Source organism: Thermobia domestica, chromosome 7 (assembly GCF_964235325.1).
Source record: "Thermobia domestica chromosome 7, izTheDome1.hap1.1, whole genome shotgun sequence".
NCBI lineage: Eukaryota > Metazoa > Arthropoda > Insecta > Zygentoma > Lepismatidae > Thermobia > Thermobia domestica.
Genome location: NC_137460.1, coordinates 36,420,527 through 36,447,860, shown reverse-complemented (window position 1 = coordinate 36,447,860; position 27,334 = coordinate 36,420,527). Strand labels below are relative to the sequence as shown.

The following is a 27,334-nucleotide window of genomic DNA, read 5'->3' as shown; positions in this document are numbered from 1 at the left end:
CGACTGAACTTTCTTGATTTCCTTTATAATTTGCAAAGATTGCTGAAAGGTACAAACTATAATAAACAACTTTGAAATGGTAACTAACTCGGGAACTACCTATAGATAACGGTTTTGTCACAAAACTTCTATCTTTTTTTCTGTAATTTAGCTTCCACTTCGATATCGGTTTTGGTTCAGAACCGATTGTCTCAGAAAATCAATTTCGATTCCGGGACCGAAGCAGATTTTTTCGTAAAACTTGTTTTGGTACCGAGTCCGAAACAAAATCTCTTCCGGTTCAGTACCCGAATTTTTCTCTCTCCAAGAAAATTGGTTCTGGTTCCTGAACAAAGACCCATTAGAATTCATTTAAGCTACCGGTTCCATTACCGTTAACAAACCCGATAATTTTATCGCCTCGCCGAAGAAACACACAACACTATTGGCTCTTAATCATTGACGTCAAACTGTGTGAAAGACAGAAAAATTATCAACGCAGCATGCGCAACCAATCTGATTAGTTATCTACCTATTCGCTGGACACTTTCTCGAGTGTTATCTTCGAGAGCGGTACCTTTTATTGACTTACCTGTCAAGTTCGAGATAATGCTCGACTCTCGCACTAGCAAGGGGGGTACTTTGTGCTCACCACATGCTCAACAAGTTCAGCTAAAGCGTATACCTTACGGTGGTGCAAATTGAATGTAGTGTGGCTCATAAATTTGCTATTTTAAGTTGGTGGGCACAAAGTACCTCCTCTCCCTGTTGGTAGGAGATGTGACGGACATTTAGAAGTGTCACTCCTAGATAGGAGTACAATAAATAATTGTATCCCGCCTTTTCTGAATTTGGCGATTGTCTTACACCGCGTACTGTTCACTTCATTGGTAGTCCGCGTTACAAAAAAATATCTGGGTAGTGCGAGGGTTAAGACGGATAGACTATAAGCTCGATAGTGAAATGAACATTAAACTCCAAAATAAACTAATGAAAAGAAGGCTTTGATTCATTCTTTTAAGAGTATCAACATTTTCATTGTTGACCTCTGAGGTCACGATGTGTTGTATTCCATCCTTTCCAAGGCCTCCATGGCGTGGATCAACTCTTCCGGCTGACTATCACCTCGTATATGAGAGCGAAAGGGAAAACAGTGTAATAAAACATGTAGCGCCTACAATTGATTTGCGATATTCTGTCCTATTAAGTGAATTTATGTGGTTCCTTTGTTCTGCAAGTGCTTATAGAAACGATTTGTAGACCGGTTTTTTCAGCTGCTTGTCTTCCAAGATATACGGGATCATTGTTAATAACAGAAGACTGAGTTTCGTCGATCTTTTATTATTGTCGTTATTATTGCCAGAACTGTTTTCAAGTACCCAGTTTTATTTCCAGGTGCGTGTTTACTTTTTTTTTTTTTTTTTAAAAAAAAGAATGTAAGTTCTGACTTTCAATAAATTTATTCTCTAAGTAACTTGTTTTTCATATATTTTAAACTTTTTTTAATGTTGGAACTGTGGTTGCTAATGGTAACGGAACCGTGCAAATAGGAAGAAAAAGATGTACACAATTCTCTAGTGAAAATCTGGTTTTGACATCTTGAAACTATAGGAAATCGTTGAGTTCCTATAATTTTACACTAAATAAGGGCGTGCGTTTTGGACCAAAAAAAAAAAAAAAAAAAAACTCAAAACAGATTTCTAAACATACATGCAATACATATGTTGGCACTTAAAATATATAACTTTTTAAACCGTGCACTTAATTACTTTATCATTTTGATTAATAGGTACTTTCTCAAGTATCAATTTCAGAATTCGAGTTCAAGATGGAGATTGTTAAGGTAAAAGCATAGTTAGAGTGTAATATTCCAGTTCTTCCAGCATGGTGAGAGTATCCTCTTTTGCTATGGCAAACATTTAAATTGGTGGTACTAGGCAAATACAGGGCAAGTGAGCAGCGTCCTTTACAACCGTCATACAGGATAGGAACTGTCAACCCTGGCGTACCTTGTATCACAGGAAAATGAGTTGGTTGATTGATTTGGTATTTAAGCGTCCTTTTTTAGCATTGAATTGGAGTTTAAGCGTCGCTTTCAACATTAAATTGGAGTTTAAGCGTCCCGTTCAACATTGAATTGGAGTTTAAGCGTCCCGTTCAACATTGAATTGGAGTTTAAGCGTCCCGTTCAACATTGAATTGGAGTTTAAGCGTCGCTTTTAGCGTTGAATTGGAATTGAAGCGTACCTTTCAGCACTGGTGCCATGTAAAATGTGGACCGTAGAATTCGGACCACAAGATCCGCCGGAAGTCGAATCTGAGTCTTCCGTACCGAAGACGAAAACTAATTGATTTATACAAATAAATATCTCTGTAATGAAGCCACAACTACTCAGTTTATTTTATTTATAATAAGTTTTTAGGTACAACCGAAAAGCCATTTTACACTGAACATTAACAACGTGGCCGATAACCAGAAAAAATATATTTGGAAGAAAGTCAGACATGGCCTAGGTATTAAAGGTATCCCAGCATTCAACTAGTGAGAGAGGAAGAGGAACATCCTGGAAAAGCTCTGTCAAGATAATTTGCCTCTGGATTCAAACCCGGGACTGCCTGATTGCAAAAGGCCAACGCTAACCACTCACCTACGCTCAGCTGTGTCAGAAGAATTATTCTGCATATAAGTCAGTGGCTTGGAAAATAATAATGGCGGCGTTAGTCAACGACGTTAATTTCCGTTTTTCATATATTATTTGAAACTGTCAAGAATCTGGAATGGGAAGCACGGTGGTTTAGTGGTAGAGCGCTCACCTTTGGTGACTCCATACCAGACTATGTGACTTTGCGGTGGATAATGTCGTGTCCGTGGGTTTTCTTGGTTTTCTTCCGTTTCCTCCTACATTTTCACTTTATCAATTCTTTCATAATCATTTACTTTAATTAATCATAAATTATATTATGGTTACAAGTCTGCAAATGTATTAGAAGAGGAGGAACCAATGCCCTCTCTTTTAGCTTAAAAACCATGAAGTTAAATTTAATATTTCTTTTCTTTCTTTCTCTCTCTATTTTTTTTAATTTCAGTCTTGAAAAAAAAAAAAAAAAACGGAGTGCTTAATATGAGAGGAAATTAAATGTGTGCAAGTATCTGTGTAACGAAGCTATATTTACTTAGCATTAAAGGATATTAAAAGTTATGAGTTTTATTTGTGTCATTTATCTCAGAATATAATTTTTTTTTTTTTTTAAAACGATATCGACTGTATGTACAGCGTGTACTGCTGGTGTACTTTGCCTGCTGTCAAATATAATCTAACACATTAGTTGCATGCATCATGTGCCTGCTGTCACTGCGCACCTCTGGCTGTGTGTGCTGTTTCCTGCCTAATAAACATTTTAACATTAAATATTATTAAACCCCCTCGTGGCTAAGCAGTTCACATACGTGCCTTTGGCGTGGGAGACCCGGCTTCGAATCCCGGTGGGAGCTCGTGGTTCGGATTCCATGTTAACCATTTAACCGCTATGAGGTATCAACGCTATGTCTCACTTTATATATATATATATATATATATATATATATATATATATATATATATATATATATATATAGATAGATAGATAGATAGATAGATAGATAGATAGATAGATAGATATAAAGTGAGGCATAGCGTTGATGCCTCATAGTGGTTAAATGGTTAACATGGAATCCGAACCACGAGCTCCCAACGTATATATATAAATTTGTGCCTAGGGCTGTTCCGATAATCGAGTAATCGATAACAATTCGATAAAATTTCAAATCCGTTTCATCGATAAAGAATTTCAATTTTATCGAATATTCGAACTTTCGAGACTCCCGAAATGTTTGAGACTCTCGAAATGATCGAGACTCTTGAAATGTTTGAGACTCTCGAAATGATCGAGACTCTCGAGGTGTTTGAGACACTCGAAATGTAAGAAACATTAGACAACTTCGAGACACTCGAACTGTTCGAGAGTCTCGAATTGTTTGAAATCAGCAAATACAGAAATATATCAATATGATCGCATTTGTCGAGTCGCTTGACTATTTTGAAAAGTACGGGATTATCGGAGTGTTCGGAAGAAACAATGCATTTGAGGTTATCATAGTTGTATATAATATGTATTACATATATGCAGGGTGTTCATATTAAAACTTCTCTCCTTAGCAATGAAGTGAAGGAAAAGTTTTTTCCCCACAGATCTGTACAAGGTTTAAGCAGTCTGTCAGAAGAGAGAAAGAGGAAGAGAAAACACGCATCACCCGAATGGAATTGGAACCCAAGACACCATTAGTCTACTAATAGTCATTTTGACGATTGCAGGCAGAAAAATAATTTTATGTATGATTTCGACAAATACAACTTTGCAACAACTTATCAGATAAAAAAAGTTGTTTGACTAGTTTGGCTGCAAGAAGGAATCATTGGAGAGGTGAAGGAACCGAACTCTCCATCACTGCTTTTGATAATACCCGAAACTTCGATAATACTCGAAATGTCGATAATACCCGAAACTTCAATAATACCCGAAACTTCAATAATACCCGAAACTTCGATAATGCCCGAAACTTCGATAATACCCGAAACTTCGATAATACTTGAAATGTCGATAATACCCGAAACTTCGATAATACCCGAAACTTCGATAATACTCGAAATGTCGATAATACCCGAAACTTAGATAATACTCGAAATGTCGATAATACCCGAAACTTCGATAATTTCAAATACTCGAACGGTTGCGAGTAACCGATGACAACTCGATAAATTTTCACTCCCGATGTTCGATAGGTTCTCAGCCTTATCGAACACCCCTATTTGTGCCGCGGGGCATGGTGTCGTCCTACTTGCGATAGTCTTATGTACGACAGGAACTTAACTGTCCTATGAGCGACAGATTCGATCTGTTAACTGGCCTATGAGTTACCAATTCGTTCTTACTAAGATAATGGAAGAAGATAAGGTCCCTTCTTCTTTAATTTGTTTCACGCTAGTGATATTTAGAACCTAACAAAATGTACTATGAAAAATTTATGTTCCTAAATGTCTCATTTCTTCCAGCCGTTTCACAATTACAAGGAACACAAAGGCATTTTAATTAACAATTAAAAAATTAAACTGGTAATTTAAAGAGATTGTTTACATTTTGGATTGTTTACAGTGCATAGTATTCTAATTGGTAGGATTGGTTGGGAATAGCCAATCAAATGTGAGAGATCTCAAAAGCTGTCTTTTATTATTGAAATGTTTTTTTTTTTTTTTCTCATTTTATTCATAGTCTTAGGAAGTCTAAAAAGTAGATAGTTGGCAAAACTTTACACGTTTAAGTTTTTCAAAATAAAATATATTGCTTTGCTTAGTGAGTAATTAGATCAAGTACAAAAAACAGAGCTTTTGAAGAAAGGGGACATACAGTTAATTGGATTTTCAATAATTCATTACATAGGAATATACTTTCATGGAAATATTCCTGTCGTCTCGTTAATTCATTTGATAGGTTTTATGTCAAATCTAACTCAAAATTAAGATAAGTTTTATTTGTACTAACAGTAGAGGGAAATTATATTTGACAAACACTTATCACTAGCACGTACATTTTTCATAGCAAGGTTGTTCGAACCGTAATAACGCCCGAGGCAAACATATTTTACAAGAAGGAATCATATCATCTTCTATCATCTCTATGTAAATGAATCGGTCGCTCATTGGACAGACAACAGTTCCTGTCGCTGATAGGATTGTCGCTTCTAGGACTGATTCGTGTGGTACTTATGGATGCTGTAAAAGCCCCAATGCTGGGTGGCAAAAATTGTGAATAAGGTGTGATGAGCCCCAGGCTCGGTGACACATTGAAGAATTTACCTTTCAAGCACAGGTGTGCTGAAATCTGCATACGACATGAAGTGTCCAGCATGTAAATTTGCGTGAGGCTCTGTAGAGAGAAGAGGAAGGCGTACCAGTGATGGTGAGGTGTGTCTCTCTCTCTACATTTGACAGCAGTCTTACGTCACACCTGAGAAGACTGTCTGTCCTCGTGGGTTCCATGAACTATGAACTGTTTGGTTGCGGTAGAGACTGAGTTAAAAAAAAAATGTTGAGACTCTTAAAAAAAACAAAAATTTAATTTTGATAGAATAATCAAAATTGCCCCTATGTAGATATATGCTACTTTTAAACTTAAACAGAAAATCCCGATTTTGAGATCTACATAGGTCTCATAGTTCATGTTTCCCTACCCTGATTGTACGCTCTCGAAGCGACTCATGGGCTACAGAAATAGTAGCGACTCATGTAACATTGAGCTTGAGTCTAATGATAACCAACAGAATACATTAACAAGGAGTACTATTAGCAGTAAGCTAAATGAAGTCGCCGAACGAAGTCCACCTGAAAAGAACAGAAGTCACAAAACATTTTAGATATTTTTGTACTCACCAGGCAGCAAGTAAACCTTCAGGATTCATACGGGAATTGTAGTATGCAACAGACGTATAAGTAAATTTTCATAACTATTTAATAGATCCTTGGCGGAATTGAATTTGAAATATTTACACTCGATTTCACAAACAACACTTGTGCACGAAAAAAAAAAAAATGATACTCATTTTAGTGGCCAATATGTATTACTTATACCAATAGTTCTAGTCCACGCGTGATTTAGTTTGTAGTTGTCACAGATACGTCCTGCCTGAGTCCAGTCTTCACTGTTGTCTGGATCCTCCCATCTGCACGCATTCTTCCGTATATGCGTGACGTAATTTTATCCCACATATTACGGTTTTTGATGAGCAGTCTTGAAGATCACGTTGTCTTCGTCGATCTCTGCATTGATATCTCTCTGTTACTAGTTGAGAGTTACTGTCATCACTATTACAGTAAAGGTGACATAGGCTCGTCACGCCTTACTGTATCTGGTGCTCTGTGGTGCAAAAAGTCCCACTATTTAACTTTCACAAGTTAAAAGAAGAATTGTTTGTGGTGCACTAATTTGCTATGCACAGGTTAAAAAAAAAATGTTACTGCTGATGACTTATCTTCTAACATATTTGTGTATTAAACACAAAACAAACTGGTTGGGAGTGTGCTCATTGTAAATGTGAGCCACACGGTGAGTCCACCAACACTCGTTACTAATCTCATTTATAATACGTACATGTTCTTTGATAATAGTTGGTCTTGGTGTACAACGAAACACCCCTAACTATATATACGTATATGTAACTATAGCAAGTTACTTAAAAAAAAAAAAAGAACACTCCCGATGGGGTCATATAGAGAAGATACTTCCCCTTTTTGCTATCTAAGCACTATATGATACATGTCATAGTAGTTGCTATTACACTAGCAAAGACATGATAAACTAATGTCACTAAATGAAATGTTCTATCCACTAAGAACTCAAACGAAGTAAAGTCTCACTCAGCGACGTGAAGTGTCTCCTGACGGTAACCGAAGTGTGTCGTGACCTCTGCTGCGATCCTAGTCATTAGGCTCGCTGGAACTTGAAAAACCTAGACTCACCTTCAGTCTACCGGTTTTTTTATGGTCAACGTTCTCTCTCTCTTTTGGTGACAACCGAAATTCCTAAATAGGTCACCGCTGTTATGCCCTAATATTACATTTATATACAATCTCTGGTGAGTTTCACATACTTTACATGATTCCTTGATCTTCTCTGAATATTTTGATATATAACACAACACTTGTCATGTACCGGAAGACTATTTAAACAATTAGAAAAACAAAACATATTAGACAAAATACATGTTTCCCCTTCCATCAAGAACTCACGTGACAGGTAGTGACATCTATACACAAACACAGTCTGCAGCGGGGTGTAATCTCAACACAAACTTTTACTGAATTTCACTCATCCCTGCTTATTGAACAAATATGCTGCAAAATCAAACCTTAGATTAATAACATTATACAATTTACTATATACCTACATTATAATACATGACTGTCATTACCTTAGGGGTGGTTAATTAATATATATGTCTTCCGGATACATTGGTGGGCAGAAAACCCCTTCCATCTTTGCAGACGAACACCGCTCAACGAGTTCAAACAACTGCCTGTAAATAGTACTGTTAAAATGTACTGAAAGAGTACGTGATACTGTCGGACATGTGACATACCGTGTTAAATAATCATAATTTATAAACGGGTGCATCCAAGAACCTTTTAAATTTGAATAAACTCAAATTTTCGAAAACCAAATCACAATTTTAAAAACATATTACTCCGCGTTGAAGCTGGCGATAGCTTCGTTTTTACCGGCCTAGAGCCGTAGCGGGCAGGGCGGGTAAGGTGACAAAATACGTCATCAGGAGAGTTTATCGCACCTTATTGTTCCCAAAAAACAACACTGCTGTGTGACTAGTATACAATAGCCATGTACACGACTGAACGGCGCTATATTGGAGAGTAGCCAACCCATCTCTCATCCACTAGTCCTTGACATATAGCTGTAGTCCAGCATACAATTATTTCTGAATAGTCCAAAAACTAGTCTGGAAACTCATAGTAAGCTGGAAACCGTTGTACCATCTTAGTTGCTGTTCGTGTGTGTTCCGCTGGAGGCTATGAGTTTGCTGAACTTCAGTTTGAAAATTTTGAAATGCTCTTTCAGAAAAAAAAAAAAAACCTTTGTACTCGAAGTTCTTACATCTCTTCCCATGAAAATGATATGAATTCTTTACGAAGCATTTACATCTTGTTGGCTTTTAACATCTAATTATGCATGATTAAATATTTAAATGAATTGATATAAAGTATATGTGGTTACATATTTACATATAATTTCCATTTTGATATGCAAAGATTTTGATATGACATTTGCATATCAAAATTTAAATAACGTACGCACTAGGTCTTTACAAATTCCCCCCTTTCGATATGTTTTGAGAGTAAAGATACTTTAGCTATCAAAGCTTATCGAAATACATCATTACACACAATTATATACAATAAGTGCGGACGTAATAGAAAATACTTTAACACAACAATACTGATTAATACATAATAAAAACATGAAAGAAAACTTGTTCCCATAATAAACTAATGGCATAATACATACACAAAGGTTTCAACTATTAATGTTACACGTAAAACAAAATATTTACATGAATATAACACGAAGAGCTCAGTTCTTCTTCGGTGTTTCAGCAATCTCTTCTTCAGTTGCTGGTATTTTTCTCTGACTTTCAGGTTCTCTTTCTCTATACCGCTTAAGCAAGTAAGCGTTTCTTTTCATCACTGCCACTTTAGTCTGTGGGTCAGCGAGAGTATACACATTCTTGTCAGTTTTAGAGAGGATCAACCAGGGTCCAGAGTACATCAGTAATATTTTCTTCGAAATTCCGGCCAAAGCATCAGATTTCGGAAATACACGTGCTAGCACTAGCTGTCCTACATCATATTGTACTAAAGTATGATGAGCATCGAAGTATTTCTTCCTGGCTGCTGCATTCTTCTTCAAGTTCTTGTGTGCTACTTCCACGAAGTAATCCTTATCTACTGGCCGTTCAACTTCGGGTATTTCAAATATTCTGGCAACGTCAGCAGTGGACGAAACTCCCAGATGCAGCTCATAAGCTGAAAACCCTGTACTAAGATGTTTAGCACTATTCAAGCATCTTTCTACTTTACTTAAATGTCTTGGCCAATAACGTTGATTGTTATGGCAATACTTTCTCAACATCCTGGTTGTACTTTTCACTACTGTCTCTGCAGGTTCCGCTTGAGGGTAATAGGCAGTAGACATGTAATGTTTCAGTCCTAAGGCCTGAATCTCTCTCTTCCACTGATTACTGCAGAATTGAGAACCGTGGTCCGTCAATAGAATTTCAGCTCGCGGACACAGTTTGAGAAACTGTCTCAACTTCTGTAAGGCTGTGTGTGTGTTTGCGCGACGACATGCGAAAAGACCAATTAATTTAGAGAAAATGTCAACAAATACAAGTATGTATTGGACACCACCTATACCTCGCACTAGTGGTCCACAGAAATCTGCGGCGATGAACACACCAGGCTTCTCAGGAATAATAGAGTTTAGTGGCCCACACAAGTAGGTGTGTGGGGCAGTAGCCTTCTGACAAATGACACATGACCCGCAGTATTTCCTTATCTGCTCTCTCATTTTTGGCCAAGTGTATGTTTCGACGAGCTGTGGTATCAGCTTCGAAGCGGATAGGTGCCCACTTTCATCGTGGTGGTACTGCAGAAGTGGTCGAACCAAAACTTCTGGTATACAAATCTTTACACCATCCTTATCTCTTTTACATAATCTTCCACTAAACAATATATATTCGTGATGCTGACTTTTTATTTTCTTCGACGTTTCGGCACTCTGTGTCGCCTTCTTCAGAGGACCGTAAAAGGCATCTGACGATTGCAGTTCTGGCAACACTGCAATTAACTTCCGAAGTTCACACGGAACTTCCTCTAACAATGACATTAATGTCTCGCGTAACACAGGCTTACTGTCAAAATTTGTCACGTTACTAGACTGCGCTGGGTAGCGTGAATGATAATCCGCTTTATTGTCTCTTGATCGAACAAATTCGAATGAAAAATCTAGATTCGCGAGCCCTAAGGCCCAACGTGTGATACGTTGATTCGTCAATCGACAATGTAAAATGAACTTCAATGATAAGTGATCGCTGCGAACTCTAAATTTCCTTCCTATCAAATAATATTTGAATTTAGCGACACCCTCTACTAAGCTCAAAAGTTCCTTCTCAGTAATCGAGTACGCCCTCTGCGCACTATTGAATACTTTTGAAGACATCCCAATGATCCTATCTTCACCATTGTCGTCTATCTGATATAGGATACTATTACAACTCCTATCACTGGCATCCACTTCTAAAATGAATTCTTTATCAGGAAGTGGTTTCTTTAAAACGATTTCTTCTTGAAAAATCTCTTTTATTTTTACCAAGGCATCATCATGCACTTTCTCCCATTTAAATTTCGTATTCTTCTTCAGAAGATCAAAAAGTGGAATTAGTACCTCAGAATAACGATTACTGAAGGGACGATAATGTTGGAGGAAACCTATCAACTGTCTAACTTCCTTCACCGTCTTTGGAGGTCTAAAATTTACTACTTTCTCCATCTTTTCCCTGTCTTTTCTGATTCCTTCAGCAGACAACTCGAAACCTAAAAGTTTGACATGTGTGCGTGCAAAAACACATTTCTTTAATCTGAGCGTTATTCCGCCAGTTTCCAGCCTAGTGAAAACTTGGTCTAGATGGTCTAAATGCTGTGTAAAATTGTATGAGCCTACCGCTAGGTCATCGACGTATGTTTGACAAAAGCTCTTTACATCATCTCCTAGAACTAAATCAAGTGCCCTTATACAGGAAGACAGAGACGTCTTTGTCCCAAATGGTAGTCTGACGAAGCAATATGAAATGCCTTCGTGCACAAATCCTAGATACTTCTGAAATTCCTCTTTTACACGTACTTGAAAGAAAAAATCGACTGCATCGAAAACAGAAAAAATATTTTTGTCGCTCAACTCTTGTAAAACATCAATGGCGGGGATTGGTTGGTCTGTTTCTGCCAAAGTGACCCGCGAAAGAGGGCGCCCGTCGATACAAAGGCGTAACTTCCCATTCTTCTTCGGTACTACTACTAGTGAATTGCTATAAGGCGTGGCAGCCTTTTTCACTATTCCCCATGCTAGAAAACGATTAATCTCATTCCTGACCTGATTCTGATAACAATGTGCAAACGGGAACATTTTCGAACGAATCGGTTTTGTGTCAGTTAGATGTATCTCATGTTCATAACCTCTAATGCAACCGGGTCTCTCATCAAACAGCTGTTTATGTCTTATGAGGAGGGAGGTGAGTTCTGCTCTCTGAGAATCAGTGAGATCAGTGTAGCCATCTACGTGCTCTTTTATATCACGCTCACTCGCGCGCGTTTGAAAATTTTTCCACTCTTCTGGTGAAAATACGGTTCTGGCCAATTCTGTGGGCGTCGGGTATCCTCTAACCTGCGACTTTACGGGTGGGTTGCTCTCAATTAGCCTATTCTTCCCTATCTCCGTACCCATCTCATGATTGCCAACTTGTCTACCTCTTACAAGTGAATAACCGTTATTTGGATCTCCGCCTTCGAGATCATCAAAACTAAAAATCTCCTCAATATTTCTTAGCACTAGATCTTCATTTGATATTTCGACGTCTTTGAAACTTACATCTACTTCTACTGGCTTCTTCAAACTGAACACCCCTCTCCCATAGTCTAGCACAGCGTCAGTCTCAGCAAAGAACTGAGAACCAAGAATTAACTTTCGATTCAACCCTTGCACTACTAATGACACAGCTTCAAACTCTTCTCCATTGATTGTTACTTGTAATAAAATCTGACCAAGAATCTTAGCCACACTACTTCCGAATGCAGATGTTACTTTCATATTATTCGTTCTAAGGAACGCAGGTCTGGGGTTACTATTCTGTACTGTTTGCCACAATTCACTACTGATCGCGTTGATACTCGAACCTGAGTCCAACAAACCAAGTACCGGCTGAGCGAATACGATAACTTCAATTTCAGGTAAAGTTATCTCATTATTTCTAACAACTAGGTCATCACTAGTGTCTAATAAATTATCAAAAATAGCATTTGCCTGATCATATTCTGTTCGATTCAACAGTATTACGTTACCATTTCTCAATTTTAATTCTAATTTCTCACTATTTGTATCAAAATTTACTAAATTTTCCTTAAAATGATTTTTCTCAATAATTTCCTGGCACTGATTACAATTATCACTAGCATTTACATTTACTTCCTTGACCAATGTCTCATTTTCATCTATATCACTTCTCGAAATTTCCAGCACACATTCAGTTACATCATCCGACCTCATTGGTGTGTAATCGCTATCCTGAGATTCCACGCTAATGGGATTCCAAATGTGTGCCGAATGTCCTCAGTTACGAGAAACATTCAGTACACGCCCATTATTGTCGGACTGTACTTGTCTCGAAGTACTTGCCCGATTCTCGTCTCGTGTATCGTACACTTCAAGAACTTGTATCTGTTCGTCTCTACTATTTCTCATCTGATGGTTAGGCCTATTTCTATTTCCTCTGTTGCTACCTCTTGTACCTCGGTACGAACTAGTTCCATTCCCCCTGAACCGATTCTGTCGGGATTCATTACGAGGATTACTACTAGGCTCACTATTCTCATTAGACCGTTCTAGCCTGCCCCTACTATTTCTAGTATACGGCCCCTGCTGTGCCCTGTTACGTCTCGTGTTACGTTTGAAGTTCCCCCCTGCTGATTGATTGTTTTCTGTCACTTCAATCATGTTTATGTTTCTACGCTGCTGGTTATTACCGTTCTCCCTGTGCGTTAACTGTACTTCATTCACTAACGCGAGAAGCTCTGAGATGCTTTGTGGTTTAGCACTAATCAAACACCTACAGATCCACTGAGGAAGCTGTCTCGGTAGTAATTTCAAAAGATTTTGTTCGGACAAGGGAGGGTCCAAAACAGCATTTCTCTGCAGCTGAGTGAGAAGGTACTCACTCGGCTGTCTGAAAATTCTAGGGTCATAATGACTCATTAGCAGGGTTGCACGCAAGGACGCTAAACGATCGGAGCTTAAGTAGTTTTTCTTAAATTCCTCTATAAAACTAGCATAGTCGGTGATCTTGTGTTGCATCACTTTGTACCATTGTAGACTGATTCCTCTTAACGAGCGTGTTAAGAAGCTCAGTCTATGCTCTGGCGCTACTCCAGTTAGCTCGAAATAATTATCTAAATCGACTAGATAATTATGGGTAGCTGATTCGTCCTCATTCCCATTGTATGTCGGTAGTTTCAGGTCTCTGTGCAAAAACGAGTTCATTGCAGTGGCAAGTTGGGCAGCTTCGCCACTACTTTGAACTGTGTGAACGCTTCCGTGTCCTCCCACACGCGATGTTGATGGCACAGGTTCCCTACTATTACTCGACAACAGTACAGGCGGGGCTATCAAATAGCTCGTGCTGGGACCACTGTCGACAACTACTCTCTCCTCTGTTTGTCGTGTCTCGTTCTCGCTAGAACGAGACGACAACCCGTCTCGTGCAGTTAGTAGTGTCTCTATCTCTAGTCGTGAACTTTGTTTTACTTTTTGTATCTCACGAGACATTTCATCTCGGAGATCCTTGATTTTGTCTCCCAGCTGTGCTGTGGATTCAGATCTCAGTGCAAATTCACTTTGCACTGTCTGAAGTTCAGCTCTAATTTCGGCCTGACTGCCTACAATGTTATCTATACTTCGATCGACTCTCTCCATTCGCAAGTGCATGTTCTCTACTGCCTGATCTATGTCCGTTTGTTTGGTAGAGAGGTCGCCTATCCTATCACCGAGGTCCTTCGATCGATTCTCGACATCGTTGATTTGAACTGTCAGTGAACTTTGAGCATCTTTCACTGACTGTTCAACTTTTCGGATCTCACTACTACAGGATGCAATCGAGACTTCATTAGACTGTACCCTGTCGCTAACTTGTTCTAATGAAGCCTGTATCCTTTGACTTGTACACACGAGCTGTGTCTGCAGCTCCAAGTTGGAGGTGTCAAGTCTCCTATTTACTGACGCAATTGATTCGTTCAATTGCTCAAATTTCCTATTATTTTCTGCTACAAATGAATCTATTCTCCCTACTAGAGACTTTTCAAGTTTTTCGCTATTCGATTGTATACTAGCACTCGACTGCTCAATTTTTGCCGTAATAGTATCTAGAAATCCACTTAGTAACCTCGATAAGTCAGCGGTCGTGACGAATTGAGCTCCGGACTGCCCACTTCCGGTCTCTACGACTTGACTTCCGGTAGGTACTACTTCACTTTCCCTGTGTGTTGCCTCAGCTGTGTTTTCCTGGACAGGTTGGCCACACTGTCCTTCAGCTGGGTCACTGTTTTCTCTCTCTGTGACGTCACCGTAACGTACGTGACTGTCACCGGTTCCTGAACCTACTACATCTTCAGTGGTTCTTTCAACGCTTGTTTCACTGCGCATATTATCTATGTCATTTTCAATCTCTATGCTATTGACGGTAACATGATCACTAATTATATCTTCATCCAGCTCAATACGCTGAGCGTACACGTCAGATCTAAATTCCTCTTCCATCTTACGCGTCTGAGCTCTCGTTACCGGCATTTAATCAAAACAAAACAAACTCTAAGTTGCCTAATGGTTATTACACACAAAATCTTTCCCCCCTAATTTTATGCAAATACACATGACACAAAATTTTCACTCATAATACACACTCTTCAAGAACAAATATAACACACTGTAACAAGGTTCTTGGATACTATGGGGACTATGTTTCAAACTATCACGCGGCATAAGAGATAATAAATAAAAAAAAAAATGAAAAGTTACTGCTCTACCCTTGTACTTCTGTTGGTGTATCAAGGTAGGTACCCTTTTTCGGCTTACGCTACTAGCGTATGCTTAGCCCCTAAAGCTAGGGCGCCAAAAATTGTAAATAGACGGAGACGTCCATCAAGCCCCACGCTGGGCGCCAAAAATTGTAAAAGCCCCAATGCTGGGTGGCAAAAATTGTGAATAAGGTGTGATGAGCCCCAGGCTCGGTGACACATTGAAGAATTTACCTTTCAAGCACAGGTGTGCTGAAATCTGCATACGACATGAAGTGTCCAGCATGTAAATTTGCGTGAGGCTCTGTAGAGAGAAGAGGAAGGCGTACCAGTGATGGTGAGGTGTGTCTCTCTCTCTACATTTGACAGCAGTCTTACGTCACACCTGAGAAGACTGTCTGTCCTCGTGGGTTCCATGAACTATGAACTGTTTGGTTGCGGTAGAGACTGAGTTAAAAAAAAAATGTTGAGACTCTTAAAAAAAAACAAAAATTTAATTTTGATAGAATAATCAAAATTGCCCCTATGTAGATATATGCTACTTTTAAACTTAAACAGAAAATCCCGATTTTGAGATCTACATAGGTCTCATAGTTCATGTTTCCCTACCCTGATTGTACGCTCTCGAAGCGACTCATGGGCTACAGAAATAGTAGCGACTCATGTAACATTGAGCTTGAGTCTAATGATAACCAACAGAATACATTAACAAGGAGTACTATTAGCAGTAAGCTAAATGAAGTCGCCGAACGAAGTCCACCTGAAAAGAACAGAAGTCACAAAACATTTTAGATATTTTTGTACTCACCAGGCAGCAAGTAAACCTTCAGGATTCATACGGGAATTGTAGTATGCAACAGACGTATAAGTAAATTTTCATAACTATTTAATAGATCCTTGGCGGAATTGAATTTGAAATATTTACACTCGATTTCACAAACAACACTTGTGCACGAAAAAAAAAAAATGATACTCATTTTAGTGGCCAATATGTATTACTTATACCAATAGTTCTAGTCCACGCGTGATTTAGTTTGTAGTTGTCACAGATACGTCCTGCCTGAGTCCAGTCTTCACTGTTGTCTGGATCCTCCCATCTGCACGCATTCTTCCGTATATGCGTGACGTAATTTTATCCCACATATTACGGTTTTTGATGAGCAGTCTTGAAGATCACGTTGTCTTCGTCGATCTCTGCATTGATATCTCTCTGTTACTAGTTGAGAGTTACTGTCATCACTATTACAGTAAAGGTGACATAGGCTCGTCACGCCTTACTGTATCTGGTGCTCTGTGGTGCAAAAAGTCCCACTATTTAACTTTCACAAGTTAAAAGAAGAATTGTTTGTGGTGCACTAATTTGCTATGCACAGGTTAAAAAAAAAAATGTTACTGCTGATGACTTATCTTCTAACATATTTGTGTATTAAACACAAAACAAACTGGTTGGGAGTGTGCTCATTGTAAATGTGAGCCACACGGTGAGTCCACCAACACTCGTTACTAATCTCATTTATAATACGTACATGTTCTTTGATAATAGTTGGTCTTGGTGTACAACGAAACACCCCTAACTATATATACGTATATGTAACTATAGCAAGTTACTTAAAAAAAAAAAAAAAAGAACACTCCCGATGGGGTCATATAGAGAAGATACTTCCCCTTTTTGCTATCTAAGCACTATATGATACATGTCATAGTAGTTGCTATTACACTAGCAAAGACATGATAAACTAATGTCACTAAATGAAATGTTCTATCCACTAAGAACTCAAACGAAGTAAAGTCTCACTCAGCGACGTGAAGTGTCTCCTGACGGTAACCGAAGTGTGTCGTGACCTCTGCTGCGATCCTAGTCATTAGGCTCGCTGGAACTTGAAAAACCTAGACTCACCTTCAGTCTACCGGTTTTTTTATGGTCAACGTTCTCTCTCTCTTTTGGTGACAACCGAAATTCCTAAATAGGTCACCGCTGTTATGCCCTAATATTACATTTATATACAATCTCTGGTGAGTTTCACATACTTTACATGATTCCTTGATCTTCTCTGAATATTTTGATATATAACACAACACTTGTCATGTACCGGAAGACTATTTAAACAATTAGAAAAACAAAACATATTAGACAAAATACATGTTTCCCCTTCCATCAAGAACTCACGTGACAGGTAGTGACATCTATACACAAACACAGTCTGCAGCGGGGTGTAATCTCAACACAAACTTTTACTGAATTTCACTCATCCCTGCTTATTGAACAAATATGCTGCAAAATCAAACCTTAGATTAATAACATTATACAATTTACTATATACCTACATTATAATACATGACTGTCATTACCTTAGGGGTGGTTAATTAATATATATGTCTTCCGGATACATTGGTGGGCAGAAAACCCCTTCCATCTTTGCAGACGAACACCGCTCAACGAGTTCAAACAACTGCCTGTAAATAGTACTGTTAAAATGTACTGAAAGAGTACGTGATACTGTCGGACATGTGACATACCGTGTTAAATAATCATAATTTATAAACGGGTGCATCCAAGAACCTTTTAAATTTGAATAAACTCAAATTTTCGAAAACCAAATCACAATTTTAAAAACATATTACTCCGCGTTGAAGCTGGCGATAGCTTCGTTTTTACCGGCCTAGAGCCGTAGCGGGCAGGGCGGGTAAGGTGACAAAATACGTCATCAGGAGAGTTTATCGCACCTTATTGTTCCCAAAAAACAACACTGCTGTGTGACTAGTATACAATAGCCATGTACACGACTGAACGGCGCTATATTGGAGAGTAGCCAACCCATCTCTCATCCACTAGTCCTTGACATATAGCTGTAGTCCAGCATACAATTATTTCTGAATAGTCCAAAAACTAGTCTGGAAACTCATAGTAAGCTGGAAACCGTTGTACCATCTTAGTTGCTGTTCGTGTGTGTTCCGCTGGAGGCTATGAGTTTGCTGAACTTCAGTTTGAAAATTTTGAAATGCTCTTTCAGAAAAAAAAAAAAAAACCTTTGTACTCGAAGTTCTTACATCTCTTCCCATGAAAATGATATGAATTCTTTACGAAGCATTTACATCTTGTTGGCTTTTAACATCTAATTATGCATGATTAAATATTTAAATGAATTGATATAAAGTATATGTGGTTACATATTTACATATAATTTCCATTTTGATATGCAAAGATTTTGATATGACATTTGCATATCAAAATTTAAATAACGTACGCACTAGGTCTTTACAATGCCTCACACTTTGTATTGTTTTAGAAGATTATACACATGCAGTGCGCATAAAATGAGAAAAATCAAAACGTTTACGTTTTGGCCCCAGGGATATAGTTTTTGCTAACACATTGTGACAGTTAAAGGGTTAAATTGTAGGTCTACGTCTCATATGGCTTTGCTGCTGGAAGGGACGTTAAAATAAAAAATCAAATCAAGCAAGTAGAGGGTAACCAGTTTCTTTTCCGTCTAGTTTCGTTAGCTAAGAACGAAAAATGAAAGTTAAGGAATGAAATAAATACTTTGATAATTACGTTGTTTGTTTGAAATTGAACCGCCCCTTTTCAGGATGGTGAACTATAAGAACTTCATAGAATCGAAATAACAAAGCTATGTACTATAGTTAATATTGAAGTTCTTTTAAAGCTTTTAATATTTTCTCAACGTTATCGAATCAACTAGCACTGTTACGTCTTAGTTTTAATGACGATTCTTAAAGCTGCCGGAACAAGGATCTCAAAACAACTTACTCAATCACTGGGGGTGTATGGTCGGCCCAATAATGATCTCAACTCTATTCCGAAGTTGAACTGCAATTCTAAAATTATAAAGAATATTATATACGACACATCACTAATTATGAATACAGATATTTGTTACAAATGTGATTACAAGTTTGCAAATGTACTAGTAGGGGAGAAGGGACAAATGCCCTCCCTCAACGTCAGCTACACTCCTTTAGCATAATTTTAAAATTTGCCTTCTGTTTTGCATTGAAGTCAGAGTTGTTAACGGTAACTGAACCGATAGGCGCAAATAGCTACAAAACATACTTTCCTTCGCGCACGCGGGAGAGAGAAAAGATTCCGAGTTGGAACCTAAAGAGATTTTGTATTCGGATTCGGTTCCGAAACCGAATTTGATTTTTCAATGAAAATCGTTTCTTGAACATTATGTAATCATTTCTTGTTCAGTGGAAACGAAATTAAAAAAAAAAAAAAGAGGATAAATAGGTTTTTTAACAGCTGTTGTATTTCACATAAGAATAATTTCACAGCATTGAGCATACTTCACAACTTGTAACGATCTTTACCTAGTGATGTTTCCAAATGACGATGTCAAAAACTGTATTTCGGTTCTCATACCGAAGCACCTGTATTACGGTTTTCGGTTCCATGAAGTGAACCGATACGTCGAAATGTATTTGGATACTCTTACCAAAATATAACAAATCAAAACGTTTATGTAAGATTCGGGACCAAAAACCAATCGGTTCTGTTACCACTAGGGACACACCCACAGGATCCGAATCCCCTTATCCTAAAACTTCATATTTTTAAAAAAAAAAGAATAATATGTTTGCGTTTGTTTGTACGACGGACTTACTTGATTTTCAAACTTGGATTTCCCTTTCCCCAACAGAAATATGTGGGTGTGCGCCTGGTTACCACTAACATTGATTAAAATATTTGAGTTTTATATGAATTATCGTTTCACTTAGAACTTTTTATGTAATGTTTTATTTATTCTTAAAGAAAATTATTTTAAATATGTATTTACATATGGCTATTCCGTTCAGTGTGAACGTCTTTGCACAGTATGCGTTTCCAAGAGTCGCAGATTCTATGTGAAGAGCCAGAAGATTGTGGTTTTACAGCATTTATCCAAGGTTTTGGCTCCTCGCTGACAGCGTGACAAGTGAGTTTCCCAGGAGAATCGTTGTCTTGTGATCGTGTCAACATTTTTCGTGTGTTCGTATCTGAGAAACACGAATCATTAGCGAAGCGTCGGGATTGATGATCCCTTTCTCTAGTTTTCTGTTAGTCTCTCTCTCCTTGACCCACTCCTTGACATGGGCCATCATCTTCCTTTTTTTTTTTCTTCTGTTCGTCGTGTTTGCCACTGAATGGGTGTGGCTTCGCAAGGGAACAAACAGCACACTTCACCTTACTGATGCATTTTTTGCGAACTTTTTAAAAAATCACTAAACATAAATGGAAGTGCTTCCTCAAATCGAGACTGTTGTTTAGCTGTTAATCATTCAAAAATAATAATAATAAATGAAATCCTTCAGTTTTATGTCCCACGTGTATGCCGGCTAGGCTAAAGGAGACGGTGATGATGAGAAACGAATGTACTGGTGGAATGAAAAATGGGAGGAAACGGAAGAGCCACGAGAAAACTCACGAACACGGTGTTTATTCACCACAAAGCCCACTTGGCTCGAGCTGGGATCGAACCAGGGGCCCCATGCACCAGAGGTGAACGCTTTACCACTGAGCCACCGTGATTCTTGGTTTCCAACCTATAAAGGTACAAAAGTTTTCTATATTGATGCATATCATGAGGCCATTGAGAAGCTACTTGAATTAATACCAAATTCCAGTCTAGAGAGATAAAAATATAGGTGCTAAGATCCGATGAGCTGACTGTATATCACTCAGTTGAACGTGTGTACGCCATATATATCAACGTGACCACAGTCCTTCACGCACTGTGTCGCGAGGGGTTTTACAGTATGGAACTTCCAATTTGTATGTCTATATTAATTTCTATCATGATAGATCTTAAACCGGCCATGTCATCGTAATAGGGCCCTTAAACCAGAACTCTAGGTTTCGTCTATGCTTTGTCGTAGGAGTCAGTAGTAATGGGGGACTTCAAGTCACTTACATCTGGTCGGCTGTTGGAAATCGTCACCAGGTTATATGATACGTAGGGGCAGGAGTTTTTCGCAAGTTGCGAAATCACGAAAGTTTTCTGACAAAGCCGAGAGTTGGTTTTTCAACAAACTATGCCAGATTTAGTAAGGAAATTGGTATTTTGAAGTCGCGACAAAATGCGATAACTGACATTTTGAGCAAAATGTGCCGCAAAACGCGACAAATTGCGAATTTTTTAAAACGTCAATTTCAGTTGTTAAAATACAGAAGTAAAAAGTACACACTGATTACTTCTAACTTCCGTTTCAAGTTCATAGCTGGTAGTTGTGGGATGTGGAACTAGGTCCGTAGCCAGCCCTAAAACGTAGGGAGTGCCTGGTAGAAGTTGGGACCCGATTCTAACCGTATTATAGTTCATTTGCAAGCCTACCGTGAGAATTTTAGGCAGGCGAGTAAAAATTTAGTGGGGGGACGGCCCTCCTAGATCCCCCGTGGAAACGGACCTGTGTGGAACGTTCAGCGTCATGATAAAACAGCGGAAATCAGATATACAAGTAGATACTGCGCTAATGTATTGTATGTATGTTTTTCCCTTTTTGCATGTGTACCGTATTTATTTTTGGTGTATAGCTAATACAATGTGTGGTGTTTTGTGATGGCAATCGTGATGATACTGTGCTAGTGTATTTTAACTTTTTGGACTTGTAAAAGAAGAAAGAAATAATTTGTTGTTAGTAACTACATGAAGAATAACTTCATTGTCCTAAGTAGTAGTATTGTTTATTACTTATATTGGGCCTCATTCGAATTTATATAATTTATATTAGAGTTTGTATTAGAGCTTGTAAAATTATTTAAATAGCGACAAAATGAGATATTTTATATCTCAAAATGCGACAAAATACGAAATTTTAAATTTCAAATGCGAAATATTTAATTTCAAATTACGAAAAGCTCCTGCCCCTAGTGATAGGTCATTCATGGTACGCTCCTGTCATCCGATGAGAGTCGCTCATGGCACATTCCTTTTAAACGGCGCGACAAACATCTTGGCAATTGAAGGCGGCGCTCCAAGTTCTCTTTAAATGCTACCAGCAAATGAGAGACCAGCAGTATTGCCACGTTTATTTTGTACACATCCACGTCTATCCCCTGTCACCTGATCGCGCTGTAGTTTGTCTGTTTAGCCGTAGCTATACCCCTTTACCACTTGGCAACTCGCGCTAGAGCTTGCGTTTTATTCGTTTAGCTGAAATGCCAAGATGTTTGTCACAGGCTTTAGTACCTGGTGTGACGTCATGTCACGTGGTATAACGCCATCCAGAGGCAAACCTGGATCCTCGACAGGAACCATGGCTTCTCCAAGAGAACTAGGACCATCTCCCTAAGTCTTCGATAATGTCCAGGGTCATGTCCTAAGACCATAGGAAACATATGAACATTATGTTCTTTGTTATGCTAATATCCTATAAAAAGGACATTTTAATTGTGAAAAATTTTAAATTTGTCTTCATAATTTATTGGATCCATTCATAGTCATACAACGAAATTGGACATGTCAGTTATATATATACCAGTATACATAAACATGCATACTATTATTACATATGGATTCTTATAGATTAACTAATTTACTGAATATACATTTAATTTTACGTATACGAATTATTTTGCACATATTCTTCAACAGAGTAAAAGCATTGTTCTATCAAGTACGTTTTTAATTTGATTCTAAAGCTATTTACAGAGATCTGATTTTTTTGTACATGATAAAAGTACATTATATAATAGAGTACCTTTTGTGAGTAACTGATTTATTGTATATATTTATTCTATGTGCATACAAGTGAATGTCTTCTTTACTTCTTGTGCTGTACCTCTCTTTGTTAACAATAAATTCACTACTATGTTTTTTTCAAATATATTAATATTTCGAACAAATACATTCAGAGAAGACTCATTATTTCAAGTTCCTTAAAAACATTTCTGCAAGGAGCGTTCCATTCAACTCCTGCAAGTATCCTTACCATTTTTTCTGTAGCCTAAAGATGACAAGATTTCCCCTGAACAATCAAGCCATATTTTATTATAGAATGAAAATTTGAATAATATATACACTTAGCTGTTTTTACATTAATCTTATGTCTTACACATTTTATTGCATAACAGATGTGATGCTTTGTGATGAGATTTTATGGCCTACTTAGATACCTCCTCTTAAATGTTGGCATGGTCCTTAAAATTGAAAGGGGTACATATAGGCTCCCTAGATTGGAGCAAATATTTTCAATTGAAAGATGCCTTAAGGTACACATCAGGTCTTGTAATATTTCAGAGATTTACTGACCTCAGTTGCTTTTTCATGGATGTTATGACGCCATAGTATTTTTCCTGAATTCTGATTGGTGAAATCCAAATACTGTGATTTGGTTGCAGTATGTGTTACTTACATGGAACTTAAACACTGAGATTTTGATTTTCTATTTCAGATATGTTGAGCAATATTGGCCACTGTTTTAACTTAACTTTTAGGGTTGCACCGTGTGATTAAATAATTATATTAATTAATAATGCTCATTATATTACCATTTTTTTACATTATGAATGGGTAATTTCGAAAATATAATTCGAATGTATAAGTCCAATGGTTGCCCGAGCACACATTAAAAATCTACAATGGATGCTTGAGTCCCAGAACTTGCATATAGTCCGTATCTATATCGGAGTATAGTACATATTATGTTTGATTGTATGGGGCCACCCCCTTAGAATGAACAATAAGAACGCCCATGATTGTGAGTACGATAAAAATTTTGTTTTGTTAAGTGCGAATTAACGAAAAAAATATACAGTTTTTGTGAAACTCTGAAGCTTGTTCAGAAGAATCAGGACTTGTACCGGTACATTAAAAAAAAAAAAAAAAAAAAAAAAAAAAAAAAAAAAAAAAAAGGCATCTAATGACAAATTAATCAATGTAATAGATTTTATTCTTTGTAACTTCGTTCTCACACAAAGACTTAAAAGTTATTTCTTATTGTCTAATTTCAGATAAATCAAAATCATTAGAAACCCTGAGGAAGCCTACAGATGGAAGCCAATCACCTACCTGGCAAAAGATGAACGACGAATTCGCAAGCGTGAGTGAAGTTTTTAATCCGATGAAGCCCAAAATCGAGCGACCGATAATCAGGAAAGTCGCAGTATTGGGTGGTAATAGCTCTGTGTATCCGGGTTTCTGCAATGAAGAGGAAGCACTTTCAATGCTGAAAGGAAATACTGTGAAAAGGAAGTCGCCACGAGAAGCCGAAGACGATGAACTGAAAAAGCGGAAAGTTCAGGAAGAATTCAAGACTGTTAAAGGTGCAGTTAAGACGAAAGGATTTGATGGTAACTCTTAATACTGTTCTTTGGCTATTTTATTTTTAAAAAATTAATTTTTAAGTTTGGCACAGCTGGTCACAAAAAGTGGGACTGCCTTCCGGAGATTTAAGTCCGAAAAAAATATCCTTTATTCTTACGGATTCCCTTTAGGTCTGGCTCTTTTGTCACAGTCAAGGGTGGAAATTGAACGATAATATTGTAGTATGCATATGATGATTTCGTTGTAGACAAACAAAATAGCTACAATACAGAAAATTACGATAATTTTAAGTCGGAAATATGATACATTATTTATATTTTTAATCTAGATCGATTAAATAAGTGATGGAAGTGGGGAAATATCGTAACTACAGACTGGATGAGGCTATTTAACTAAACTCATTATCTGAAATTTTATTAGTAAGCAAATAATAATAAAAATGACAAATCACAGGTAGTCTATATCAGAATCCTTGAGTCCTCTGAAGCCCTGATTCGTTTCGTTTGTTACCAAGTTTTCGATTTAGAGGTAGATAATGGTGAGTTTGTTGATGAGAGTTTAGCGTTCCTTGCAGAAGGGAGGCTATGTGAAAGTTGGTCCCACAGACTAACGTGTAAGACCAACTACATCAGCTCCCGCCGGGGATCGAACTGGTGACTCTCATGAGAAAGGTTCGCACGCTATCCTCTTAGCCACAAGGGAGCTCACGTTTCATTACATATGTAAATGGAAAAACGAATACATTTATACTTGAAAATGACGAAGATGATGTGATAAATATTATGAACAATTCTGTGAGAAAGTGAGCGTTGCTAACTAACTAACTAACTAACTAACTAACACTATGGCTTATGGAAACCCGAACGTTCATAAAAGCTCTCCATTGACTTCTATCCTTAGCCAACTGGATCCAGTTTCTACTCTGTATTTCTATTTCTGCGAAATTCATCTTAATATTGTCCTCCCATCTGCGCCTAGGTCGGCCTAATGGTCATTTTCCGATTGCTCTTCCAGATAAAACTTGGGAAGCGTTCCTACTTTCTTTCATTCTTGCTACATGACCTGCCCACCTCAGCCTCCTAGATTTGATGACCCTAACAATGTTTAGTAAACTGCATAAATTATGTAGTTCCTCGTTATAAAGTTTCCACCATTCCCCATTTCCAGTCCTCATGGGTCTTAGGATTTTATTCTCAAATACTTTCAGTCTACGTTCTTCCTAAGTGTAAGCGACCATATTTCGCAACCATACAGAACAACAGGCACGATTATCGTTTTACATATTTTAAGCTTCAAATTTCTCGACAGAACTCGCGAAGACATGAGACCCTGAACAGAACAACACGAAATTCCTGCTTTTAGTCGATATTTAGTTTCTTTGTGAATATGATTTTCGTCTGTTAATATTGATCCTAGGTATCTATCTGAAAGTATCCACTTTATCAGAAGCAAGGACGTCTCTGGCGGAGGGGAAGGGGGACGTGTCCGTCCAATATTTTGTTGAGGAGATGAAATTTAGTATAATTCCTATGTCAAGGCGAATGTAAACTTAAATTTGTGGCAATGATAAAATCAAATTATGGTGAATGGACGAGTTAAGTGATTTAATCATTACTGTGCTAAACCTAAGTGCAAGGATCTAAAACTTACATTGTCTGTTCCGAACAATACGTCTGGGAGGTACAGAAAGCATAGGCTGGTGGATATTCCACTTTATTTTCATGGAGACTAGTGGATATCCTCAATTACTTATCTTTGATCTGTTTGGTCTTTGAAGTTCCCTCTTTCAGAAACTTTCTTTTCTAAATGCAATTCTCTCATTGTAATATTTATAAGTCAATGTAAAATATAATCATTTGGAAGTTCCATACGCAGCTTACGACTTTGGAACCCAGATGAATATTGGCAGAAATATGTTATGCTTAACCTATCGATTGTATTGGTAAAGGTAGTGTGGTAATTCAAGTAAATTACCATGTACTCATAATTTTGACGTAAATTCAGTTGGAGTCTAGTAGCCTCCTAGTCGTTCCTGTCCCCCCCCCCCCTCATTTTAACTTGCCAGAGACGCCCATGATCTAAAGCATTAGGGTCTATTTAATATTTTAACACATCCATAATTTGCCGTATTAGAATCCCGACGAACTTCTATGTATTTAGTTTTCTCTGCATTTACTTCTAATCCCATGTCCCTGCAAGCTTTTAATAAGACATCTGCATTTCTTTCTATTATTATCGTATCATTCCCTATTAAATTTACTTAATCAGCATAATCTTGTGAATACCATTCAACTCTAGGCCCTGATTGCTATCTTTGATTTTCCTTATTGCGTACTCCAGGACAAAAAAAGTGTGCGTTGTTTTATACCAAAATAAACTGCAATACAGTGCAAGGTATTGGAAATTAACAAAAATATTCTTCCTTATACGCTGAAACACAAGTTTCTTGAATAGGTACGTGATATTACACCTTGAAATATATATATCTTGAATTTGATTCTCGACAGAATGTGAAATATCTTAACCCTTTGACTACCATTTTTTTTTATTGTGAACATTTTTTTTATATGTACGACTCCTTTAATGTAGGATATTCCTGCCATCTGTACACAGCTTTTGAAACTAAACACAGTCTCCTGGTTACATCTG

The 27,334-nt window shown here is 37.7% G+C and overlaps 1 protein-coding gene across 2 annotated transcripts in view; it reads left to right on the top strand.

Moving 5' to 3' along the window:
• LOC145690007 (uncharacterized) overlaps window positions 1-27,334 on the top strand; it is an 865,423-nt gene that overhangs the window by 639,127 nt on the left and 198,962 nt on the right. For both annotated transcript variants that reach the window (XM_081764484.1, XM_081764482.1), the window contains one exon: window positions 24,373-24,711. In XM_081764484.1, the coding sequence (XP_081620610.1) occupies window positions 24,373-24,711 (339 nt within the window). The remainder of the gene's footprint in view (window positions 1-24,372; window positions 24,712-27,334) is intronic.